At 33.0% G+C, this 11,587-nt stretch overlaps 1 protein-coding gene across 2 annotated transcripts; it reads right to left on the bottom strand.

Annotated features, from left to right (window-relative positions):
* Positions 1-5,415: 5,415 nt before the first annotated feature.
* LOC148605783 (uncharacterized) lies at positions 5,416-11,219 on the bottom strand. 2 transcript variants are annotated; one of them, XM_088548530.1, is made up of 3 exons: positions 11,129-11,219; positions 7,879-8,317; positions 5,416-6,335 (listed from the first exon to the last, which is right to left on the bottom strand). In XM_088548530.1, exons 2-3 carry the CDS (start codon positions 8,025-8,027, stop codon positions 6,155-6,157), a joined length of 330 nt encoding a protein of 109 aa, XP_088404656.1. In that variant the 5' UTR covers positions 8,028-8,317; positions 11,129-11,219; the 3' UTR covers positions 5,416-6,154. The 2 variants fall into 2 exon arrangements, with proteins under 2 accessions (XP_088404656.1, XP_088404657.1); XM_088548531.1 differs by lacking the exon at positions 11,129-11,219 and adding an exon at positions 8,427-8,537 and having other exon boundaries at positions 7,879-8,163.
* Between the last annotated feature and the right edge of the window lie 368 nt (positions 11,220-11,587).

Raw genomic sequence — 11,587 nt, 5'->3', positions numbered from 1 at the left:
CCGTATGTATTATCACACCCATTGAGAGATAATGAAACATCACATGGCTAATAATAAGAATACCCTTGTCTCTTTAGTGAAGAAAAAATCTTGATCTATAGTTTCCTTTATGCAAACTTAATCAACTTGAAGGCTTGTTTCATACTTTTTGTTATGTTGTTTTATGACACACACACACACATAAAACCTATCCTCATACCCACCCCCCTACCCCCCCCCCCCCACACACACACACTGAATTTCACACCTTGATATTGAAAAGACATTTCCGTTATCCCCATTTGTCAATGGAAGGTTGTACTTACAAAAATGGAATTTGTATAGTCCTTTGAAGATTTTTAATTTTTAACAAAACTGTTTTCATTTAACAGTATTACAATAGAAGCTTTGAGCTAATAATGATTTATTTCAATTTGTCAAATCGCAAGTTAAAATTAGATGAAAACAACTAGGAGAATGGACCCTTTAAAAATTAAAAAAAAGGCATCCTCCAATTCTATCAAGAAGTAAAAGGCTGAATTAGTGCTCTTAGTAAATCTAATTAAGCAGGGGCGCAGATGGTGTTGAAAGGAGGAAGATGTCGGCATTCTTTTCTAAAAACAATCACACATTCAAGTACAAATCGGCTTTGACAATACGTTTGTACCATTTAATTAATTGTAACTGAGACCTAACACATTTATAAAAGTCACACATCCTAAAATACATAACGAAACAAAATGAAACATAATTGATTTACAAATTCAGAAAAAAAGTTTCCTTACTTGCCAAAATCAATACACAACAAATATCAACTTTGAAACTACCTTTTTTATCTAACAATGAAGATTGTAGGTATGACGTTTTCTTTTGATTAACGCCATAACCTTGGTTCCCTTGATTACTCTTAGCAGATCCACATATTTTATTTGCAGACAATATTCTATAAATAGGAAAACATTGCATATTGTGTTGATAAAAGCACGAAGCATGGTAGTCGTTCATAGAATTATTTACCAGGAAGTTAATAAATAACCAATGACAGCGTTTTATACTAATTCGTTATCTTTAATTCAAAGTTCCTCCGTGTAATTTAATGTTATGAACGATTTTTGTACTTGAATCCATGCTGTAAAACACTGAGTATTTTCCGATAACATCAAATCCCGCCTATTGGCGATCTTGTTATTGAATTTGTTTGCACCTGATGGTATTTCAAAATCTATTTAAAATATCTGAGTCTTTTATGTTGATAATACTTTGCAGGTATTTACACACATAAATCTCGACCTTCCTTGTAATACAAGTCGTAACACATTTGCCCATTTTCACTGTATTTACAAATATCACAATGTTCCTTATTAGAAAACTGAAAGCCTTAAAGATTAGTTAGGAGATTGTGATCACAAATGAGTGTTATGGTTTTGTAAAATCAATTTTCTAAGAAATCCACATGGTAGTTGTTTAATTAACCACTATATACGATTAACCCGACTGGCGTAATTAAAAATGTTGTACTTTAATGAATTGTATTCGAATAAAAAAATAACAACAAATGCATGTAAAAAAAAACAAATATCACCTACTCTATTTGTAGGTGAACTAAAAATTCAATACCGTTTGGCATTCATTCTTTTATTTCATTTATCAGGAACATGAAAAAAAAGGAAAATGCACACAGATCAATAAAAGAATCTGGTAATTGTGGGCGTAGCCTATATACAATGTTAGTTCTTTTTTTATTGCCAACATCATTTATATAGGTAATTGTGCACATATATTTTCATGATTTGATGCAATTTTGCAATGCTCTAATTATTACTATGATTTCGAGAAAAAAAATAATTTAAAGCTTACAAAGAAAAACTGATCAATACAAAATTACTTTTTGTCTAATATAGGATTTTCATTTCTATTATATTGTAAAATGTTAATTTTTTTAAAGCATGGGAAACTTAGTAACTTGCGAGGGAATCAGAGACATAACTGTTTTGAAAATCAAAGATAAATCAAATTAGGTGATAGGAAGGCACGTGCTTGACTTAATTAAAATGATGAAAAATAAATACGATAAAACTTCTTCTCAAGTTGAAAAATTCAAGATACAAAGATTGTGAAATAAAAGGATTACCGGAAACAATGAAAAAAAAACATTTTAAAAACATGAAACTCATAATACAACAGCTAAATGAAAAAAAAGATATTAGTTTAAGGAGGTAGACCTAGGGTAAGGGACACAACTCTTACAAATCATTGGGACGTTTGTATTCAGCATTTTACATAAATCTCATGCAAGCTTCAAAATAAGTCACACATCCTAAAATACATAACGGAGCAATTTCATTCTGTTTCATAGGAAAGCTTGATGGTCTTTGGTAAAATTGAATATGATATATACACATATCACTGATTTCAAGAGTTATGTCCCCTACCCTAGGTCTACTTCCTTAAGTACTTCATTACTTCATTATCGATAAATGATCAAACTTAAAATTGATAATCGTCACAGTGTCACAGTGGATAAAAATGAAAATAACATTCCTGGATTTATCATCAAAAGGAAAGTTGGAACTATATCCTTTTACTGATAGAAAAGGCATTAAAAGGGAAACACCTCCCCTCAAGAAACCCATTGATGATCTTCAGTTTCTATAATGATTTTTTTCTTTGAACACTGTCTTTTCTCGTATAAGTGTAGACTATTGTAACAATTAAAAAAGCAGAAGGTTAAAACACGCATTTGCTTCCTTCAAACACTGTAATTTAAACCTCAACCTTATAAAATAGCACAAATTAAAATGACTATCTGAATCCATAGAGTGTGTTTATATATATAAAATCTAAAGGAATCTGCCAACCAGAAAACTTAATGGGTATCAGGTCGTCCAGTCATGACAATGCAGCACAAACAAAAATAATTATATAAGTCTAAAGGATTGTACAACAATACCGATAAAGTTGTTAACACACTATAATAAAGTATATAATGGGCAAAATTTTCAGTGAACAAATGACATTCTTCAGTGCCTTAAATAAACTAAGTGTGTATGGAAGTAAATGGTCTGTGAACACAACTCACTACCTAATCAGGTGAAAACCTGTGACGTATAAATTTTTTTTTACCGACAGTAACAAAGATCTTGAACATTGTGCTATAGACACACGTTGTGTGTTGATCTTGAATACTGAACTATAAAAATAAAAACTATTTACAAATACTGTTATAAGAAACTATACAAAATAGGAAGAACTTAATGTATTGTGTTAATTCCGTGTGGGTGTAAAACACGGAGTTCTTTTATCAAAAATCCCTCCCGCTTCACTCTCTGTAGATCGCTCCAGATCGTGTTTTGTTCCACTTTGAAGATTTTCATTTTGTTGAAATCATGGAGGCAGTGGATAGGTAATCTAAAGTGTTGACTCATTGGGAGTAAAGCTTTTTTGTTAGGTCAAGTTGGGCTTAGATATTTCAGCCCTCACAAGTAGACTACGCAAACTGTCTGGCTGTCTGAAAGCAATCATAGGTGGTTCGGGAAAGACTTTGGATAATAATCTACCATCCTGATCGAGGAACTTGACAAATTCGCCAGAAGTCTGAGGATCAAAGAGTACTTTGGCTCAAAAGAGAGTTAGGGTCAAAATGAGTGTGATTCAGACGATGAAAACAACTACTGGTTTATAAAGAAAAGTGAGTGATAATCATAAAATACAAAATATGTGGCACTTTTGGCTGTGTAGCTAAATAATAATAAATAATAACTTCATTGAATCAGTGAAAAAAAACGTTGTGATCATTTTCTGATGCAATTTATGCTTTTCGAACATTTAATGGCAAATCGCCCGACGTACAATAAGGCCTTGACGATATATGTGTGCCATCTGCTCAAATGATTATATTGAAAGACTAATCAAGGGAACCAAGGTTATAGCGGTAATCAAAAGAATGTAATCCAGGGACAAAAACCAGACATGGAAAACAGACATACACAACAAAGAACATAAAGTAATTAAAATCATACATACAAAGTATGAACAAAAGAACACTTTGAACAAAAGAACAACAAAAAATGAGCAACTCGGACTCCACTAAAAACTGGGAGCATGGACCAGGTGCACCGGTAGGGTAAGCGTCCTCTGCTTTTCTAGAAACATCCGCCGAGTTGCTCATAAAAAGTCAAGTCCGGGGTAGACAAACGAGGAAAGGAAAACTACGACCCGTTGAATAAATCAGTTTTCATGGTGCTGATGGATACACTTTGCTGGCAAAAGCAGTATCGCCTAAAACATATTATAATTAAATATTCGATTTCGTTTTAAAGTAGCAAAGATGTAATTTATTTACAAAATGTACAGATAAACTTTATATATCTTTATTTTTCAGTCTTACAAACTTCAACAAACCCTATAAACACTGAGGCTTCATTCCTTGTATTACCCGGTAAAACTGCACGGTTCTTTGTGCGACTTCCCATTTCGATATTTATGGTATTTATTGTATACAATTAAAATTGTATATATGTATTCTTGCATTTACTGTTTTCAATACAAGTTGATTGACTGATTGATTGTTGGGGTTTACTGCCCGAGCAGCAATATTTCAGCTATATTGTGGCGATGAACATGAAATGGATGATAAAATAAACATGAAAGATGATGAAATGAAACAAGGGATAGAACACAAGGATAATAGGGTCGACAAATTTTGATTGCCACTAGAAAAAAGAGGGATGGGTAGGGTCGGGCAATTTAGCCTCCTGTGGCGGAGCGCAAAGATTCCTACCCCTATCGAATACTACAGTAGGTTTCTTTAATGTGTGAGGAACGTGGCATCTTTCCCAACACGATGCACCACTATGGTTTGCGGTCAGGTTTTCCGTATTATAGCCCGACAAGCCCAACATGTAACACGCCAGGAGTACCCCATTCCACCACTTGGGGCACACATCCCGGTTGCTCTGTGGGCAGAGCGCTTAGCCCCCGGCTAGGTTTCTTAGCACTATTTAGTCGCCTTTTACGACAAGCTTAGCGCTGCTGCAGGCCTATTCTTTTAACACCCGGACCTGCATGGGACTCAATACAGGTACTATATTTTTTTTGTGCTAACTCGAAAGAAAGGAAGGTTATATTTGAAATTTTGAAATTGAAAACTAGTGGATCTTTTAGTAATCAATTCTTCGTGTGATTTACATGAAGGCTGTATAAGGGTTCTGTGATAAATATCCCATAGAGACAATATGTTTCCAAGTTTGGTACTTTCTTTCATGATTTGTCTACAAATAAACAAATGTGTTGAATGAACACATATTTCCTACTTCATGAAGGACGAGATGAACATTTAAAAAATTTTAAGATGTATATTATTTTTTTTGTAAATATTCCATTCATGTGTATATTTTAGAAAACCTAATTTTAATAGCAAGCAAAATATTGATCTAACTTGTCTCTTCAAGGATTTTCTTGTTTTGATCTTAAAAGATTTGCCAACCTTTCGTATTCTTTTTGTCTCATCAGCATTATTAAAAGCCACTTCTTAAACGCCTTTTCACGGGTGCACCTGGTCCATGTTCCCAATGTTTAGTTGAGCACGAGTTGCTCATTTACTTTTGTTCCTTTGTATTATTTTAGTTACTTTATGTTCTTTGCGCTGTGTTTGTCTGCGTGCCATGTCTTGTCTTGTTCCTGGATTTCATTCTGTTGATATCTGCTTGATTACTCTTTAAAAATTATTTTAAAGACAGATTTTCATAATCCATGATAAACTTAATAGGTGATATCGAAGTTGGAACAAAACTGTTTTGAAAATCGTAGGTAAAATCAAACATATTAATTTGTCGGCATATATTTCAGTTGATGAAGATGGTAAAACAGAATGACCAGTAAACTTCTTTCCACCTTAAAGAGAAAGGTCGTCGATGAAAATAATGCTTTCATATATTTATCGCTCATTTGATTTGCAGTCATCTGTTTATATCCGGGTTTTACATGAGTAACGTGGCTGTTTTATTTTCTCAAAAAGATGGTTTAGTAAATGGTTCCATCACAATACAAACTACAAAAAAGTCAGAAAAATCATTTTTTTTATTTAATGGTCAAATCAGTTTAATTTTGTTAAATGTTTGACAAATTTATTTCGAGGAAAGTCTGAGAGTCTTGCTTTGGTGTCACATGAAGATTCTTAGTATGCTTTACAGCAGCAATAATTTGGTGCACAGTGGTTCGGTGTCCATGTACAGCCTCCGGCACCATATCCATATGTTACCGTACTAGCTTTTCCTGCATCTGGCTGGAAACCAGTTGGGTTAACAGCAAGCTGTACACGGTCCTTCTTAATGTTAATAGTATCCAAACATGCAACGCTATCCAACAAAAGAGAAAAAAACAGATACATTGGATATTAAACAACCGAGTGAACAATTTGAATTTTATTTGAAAAATTCAGTTGAATGAAAATAAAAGGACAAAAATGATATGTTTTTGTTAAAAAAATTGAATACCTTTTTTTTCTTTGTTTTTTTAACAATACTTTTCTCAAACTTAAACAGTAACTAAATTTTCGTTAAAATATTGGGTTCAAAGATAAGATACTTCAGTTGAAGTTAATCATAACTTTAAGTATATATATCTATATATTTTTTTCCTTTTTTTCTTTCTTAAATATAAGCTTGCTCCTGCGTATGGAGTGTTCATATCACAACTCATATGTTATGCCAGAGCTTGCCGAAACTACGCAGACTTTTTATATCGCGCTAGAACTCTAACAAATAGGCTTCTAGAACAGGGTTATGTTGCTACAAGATTAAAGTCATCACTACAGAAGTTTTATGGTCGTCATCATGAACTCGTGGATCGTTATGGTATATCCATCAGCACCATGAAAACTGATTTATTCAACGGGTCATAGTTTTCCTTTCCTCGTTTGTCTACCCCGGACTTGACTTTTTATGAACAACTCAGCGGGTGTTTCTAGAAAAGCAGAGGACGCTTACCCTACCGGTGTACCTGGTCCATGCTCCCAGTTTTAGTGGAGTCCGAGTTGCTCATTTACTTTTGTTACTTTGTTTGTATGATTTTAGTTACTTAATGTTCTTTGTTGTGTATGTCTGTTTCTATGTCTGGTCTTTGTCCCTGGATTACATTCTATTACCGCTATAACCTTGGTTCCCTTGATTACTCTTGTATAAACATTTAAATATAAACATGTCACCGAACATAATTTGGAGATAGTTAAGCCAGAATGGAAGGAATTTTTTTAATTTGACATATATTTTGTTTTGAAATTTCACTAGCATTTCTCAAAAAAAAAATGTGTGAAGAACACTTATAGATATTCTTAAATATTTCAAAAACATAATTGTGAGTCACTGAATTTTTGTCTTGCAATATCATAAAAAATATGAAACTTTTTATTACATTTCTAAAAGCATTTTCATGTAAATCTTCAAATTACTTTTAAAAAGTGATGTTTATAATTTTACCATATTTAATTTTGTTAAAGTACTCATATCCAAAGACGACTTTTGTCAACTATCAATTTCAACGACCCCATGAATGTTAAATGCAAAATTTATGAAATGGAGTATGAACTATATACCATAGAAGATTAAAAGGATTAACAAACGTTCGGATATAAAGGAGGTAGATCTTGGCTACCAGGCAACTCTTTAAAATCAATGGTATGTCTGTATCATATTCAATTTCACAAAAGTCAATCAAGCTTTCATTTGAAACAGAATGACATTAATTCAAGTTACTTTGATGCTTACATAGGATTGATGTCAAATGTTGAATACAAACGTTCAAATGATTCGTAAAGAGTTGTGTCCCTAGTCTACCTCCTTAAATGGGCTCTTTAAGATATAACTTAATCTATTTAACTCTTTCGTTACCTAAAATTCTTACATATTTTTTAAAAACCCAATAGATCCAAGTATGTCTGTTTTGGTAGACGCGCAGATGTCATTGCGTGTAGGAGCTATACCGTCACATTCCCGTCTGATAGCAAACACCCATTCTGGAACTAATCGCCCTTGACAATACGTTTGAGACATCTGATCAAAATAGTTGTAACTCAATCCCGTCCCATGAATAAACGGAAAGCAGGCTTAAAAAACAACAGCTAAGCAATTTTACGAACTTGCTTATATCTCTCTAAATAGATATTGTCTCTAAGTATGGATTGCTTTTCTGTAAAAATAGAAATCACTTCGGAAGTGTTTTGCAATATGTTTCAACGTCATACAAGTTTATGCTTTTTTGTCTTTAATGAATCCATGTAGCATCAGCTGGTTGTCTCGACAGTTGAACATCGCTAACAATATTGGATAAAAACAATTCCCGCCTACAAATAAATCTTTTATCAATTATCCTCCAAATTTCATGCGATAATTAACGTAGCCAGGTGAAAGTATTCTTCTATTTGAAAGAACTAAACATATTTGTACACTTACATGCCGAAAGGAGAAACTCAATAAAAACAGAAAATTTCATGCCTTTTTATTGTTTGATGAACCTTGTTTCTCAAGTATTCAGGAACAACGTTCAACAATGCTATTTATATCTGTGGATCGAAAACAAGTAAAGGACATATCAGATACATGTAGTTAAAAAGGAAACATAAGAAACAAATAATGTCATAATCCTTACGATGCGCAAAACATAAGTCACGTACAGTGTTGACCGCTTTGAACTATATGACCGAATTAATTCATTTTGCGGTGTTTCCTTAAGTTACGTTTTTAGTTAGAACTTAATTGTTTATTCCACATTCCACACATTGTTACGGTGTATCCATCCGCGCCATAAAAACTCATTTGTTCAACATGTCATAGTTTTCCTTTCCTCTTTCGTCTACCCTGAACTTGACTTTTTATGAACAACTCGGCGGGTGTTTCTAGAAAAGCAGAGGACGCTTACCCTACCGGTGCACGTGGTCCATGCTCCAAGTTTCTAATGGAGTACGAGTTGCCCAATTGCTTTTGTTACTTTGTATGTATTATTTTAGTTACTTAATGTTCTTTTTTGTGTTTGTCTGTTTTCCATGCCTGGCCTTTGTCCCTGGATTAGATTCTTTTGATTACCCCTACAACCTCGGTTCCCTTGATTACTCTTTCAACTTTTATCAATGAATCAATACTAAAAAACTCGACTAATCTTCATGTCATCTGTTTCTTATGCACAATCAAGCACCTAACATGTAATCTAAAGATAGGAAAACATATGGTTTAAAAAAGTTTATGTATAGGGAGGCCTAGGCTCAGTTACATGAAAATGTAATGCATTACATTACCATTATTATACAATGTGCCCATTACCATTACTCAATTTTGATGATGGAATGCATTACATTACACATTACTTACAAATGTAATGTATTACATTACACATTACTTACAAATGTAATGTATTACATTACACATTACTTACAAATGTAATGTATTACATTACACATTACTTACAAATGAATATAGATTGAATACAACTAACTGCAAAGAAGCTATTTAATAGTATGTTTGTACAGAATCACATACGGAAATAATCTTTTTTCAATTTTTCAACATGATATTTTGATAAAATAAGGTAACAACAAAATTACAGAACACCAACCCAATCTATTACTACTGATTGTTTTAGAAAAGACTGAGAAACTGAGTGTTTGTCAACCAAGGAATGGTATCTGAAAAAAGAATTTAGAAAAAATACATTTGAGAGGCATTTCCACAATCATTGATTCCAGATACTTAGGGCTTTCGTTAAAATCATAATAATTAATACACGTACTTGCTTTAGCGTAACGACTCAATTGTAAAATATAAACACCATAAGCAGGAGATAAGGATATTTTGCTGCACAGATAGGGAAAATTTGTAATTTTAAACTTTTTTCAGGAAGAGACCACATGAAGGTGCAGACCATTATTAGACTTTAAGAACATGTTATTATAAGAAACTAGTTCTCAATGACAATCTGATCACTTACTATATTTAATTAAAGTTACTTATTATACATGTACTTATTCATTTGCAAGTATAGGAAATGATATTACAGTATTAAACTTATCTTATTTGTTATTATTAATTAGAATATATGTCCTTGAAATACAACTTATATGAATGCGATCAAATATTCTGAAGTTAAAGAGTGAAGAGGTACAATCACAAGTCATGGAGGGCTTTACGTACTCCTTAATGTTTATATTCTGCAATGTCTTTTTATGTTTGAAAATTTTATTACTTATTGTCTTCGTATAGATGCAAGAGACAATAGGAACAGAATGATTGATCAACTACGGCGGAATGTTTGAAACTGTCCCTCTATGATGAAAGAGTAATCAACATAACGGAAATCTATAAATGTATCTAGGGACAAACACCAGACATGGAAAACAGACGCACAAACATAGAACATAAAATAACAAAGATGATACAGAAAAATTGATAAAAGTAAATGAGCAACTAAAAACTGGGAGCATGGACCAGGTGCATCGGTAGGTTAAGCGTCCTCTTCCTTTTGAGAAATACCCACCGAATTGCTCATAAGAATTCAAGACCTCGGTAGACGAAAGAGAATTGGAAAACGTTGACAAATAAGTTTTCATGACATAGATTGGACCAGATCAGCTATAAAGTAAGACTCATGAGAGTAAAGGAATAGGCCATTAAGTAGAGGCACACAATTTGTTCTCATTGGAATGCCGACCGGTTGTGAAACACGCTTCCATCACACTGGACAAAAACGTTGTCGATAAAAAATTTTAGCATTCTGAAAACATCTTCTTTGTTATTTTTAGAAATGTTTTCCCTTACTTTAACTATACAGGGAGTCAAAACGATTTCAAATTTATATGCTACAAACGCAAAATAAAATTATAATATATCGCTGGTTGGCAGTTAACAAGTGTAATGACTGTGTATGGATATGATGTCATGTTTATATATTCCAAGCTGCAATTAAACTGAAATTATCTATTTATCGTTAAGCGATAGTAATTGGTTGATGATCAAAGACTAGCCAGCACAAGAAAGTATATAACTTGAACCTTGACACAATTTTAGCACTTGATTTTTCAACTGTTATGAAAATATCAAAGTACTGTAAATGGTAGATGGAACAATGAACTGAAAAGAAAGGATTATAGGAAATTAGATCTTACTTTTTATGACCAGTATTCCTTACTGACACGAATGTATTCCTTTGAGCGTCAGCAATTTGTGGAAACCAACACCCTGTTGTTGTCGCTTTACTTCTTGGTATATATTCATAGATTACATACGATTGGCGGACCTTGATTTTATTTGCACTGTTAAATGTTTGTTGAACAGGTAATATGTAAATGAGAAAAACATGGCAGACACTTATTTTTCATTTAAGGGAGCAATCATTTGTAGATGTTTGGAGCTTGGAAGAAACATCTCATGCTACACTACTATGAAAGACCGTTCATGTCAAATACCCGCTAAAACAACGCGTTTATCCTTGTTTTAGCGCGCGTTAAACATAGTTTCAACGCGTTAAACACTTCCTTAATGCGATCACTGTTATAACTTTTAACTTTCGCTTTAATGGTATTTTTAGCCGAAACTACCAAGTTAAGGGGCCAAAATGTTTCATT

This window comes from Perna viridis, chromosome 10, assembly GCF_037379345.1.
Source record: "Perna viridis isolate PV_CMFRI_1.1 ecotype Kerala chromosome 10, ASM3737934v1, whole genome shotgun sequence".
Classification (NCBI taxonomy): domain Eukaryota; kingdom Metazoa; phylum Mollusca; class Bivalvia; order Mytilida; family Mytilidae; genus Perna; species Perna viridis.
Note: the sequence above shows the minus strand (reverse complement) of the source record. Positions and strands in the feature narration are given on the sequence as shown.

Excerpts from the sequence above, each read along its gene's own strand:
- LOC148605783 (XM_088548530.1), bottom strand. The coding sequence starts at position 8,027 with ATGTCTCAAACGTATTGTCAAGGGCGATTAGTTCCAGAATGGGTGTTT. Across the intron at positions 6,336-7,878 it reads ATTGGGTTTTTAAAAAATAT|CGTTGCATGTTTGGATACTA; the intron begins GTAAGAATTTTA and ends TTTGTTGGATAG.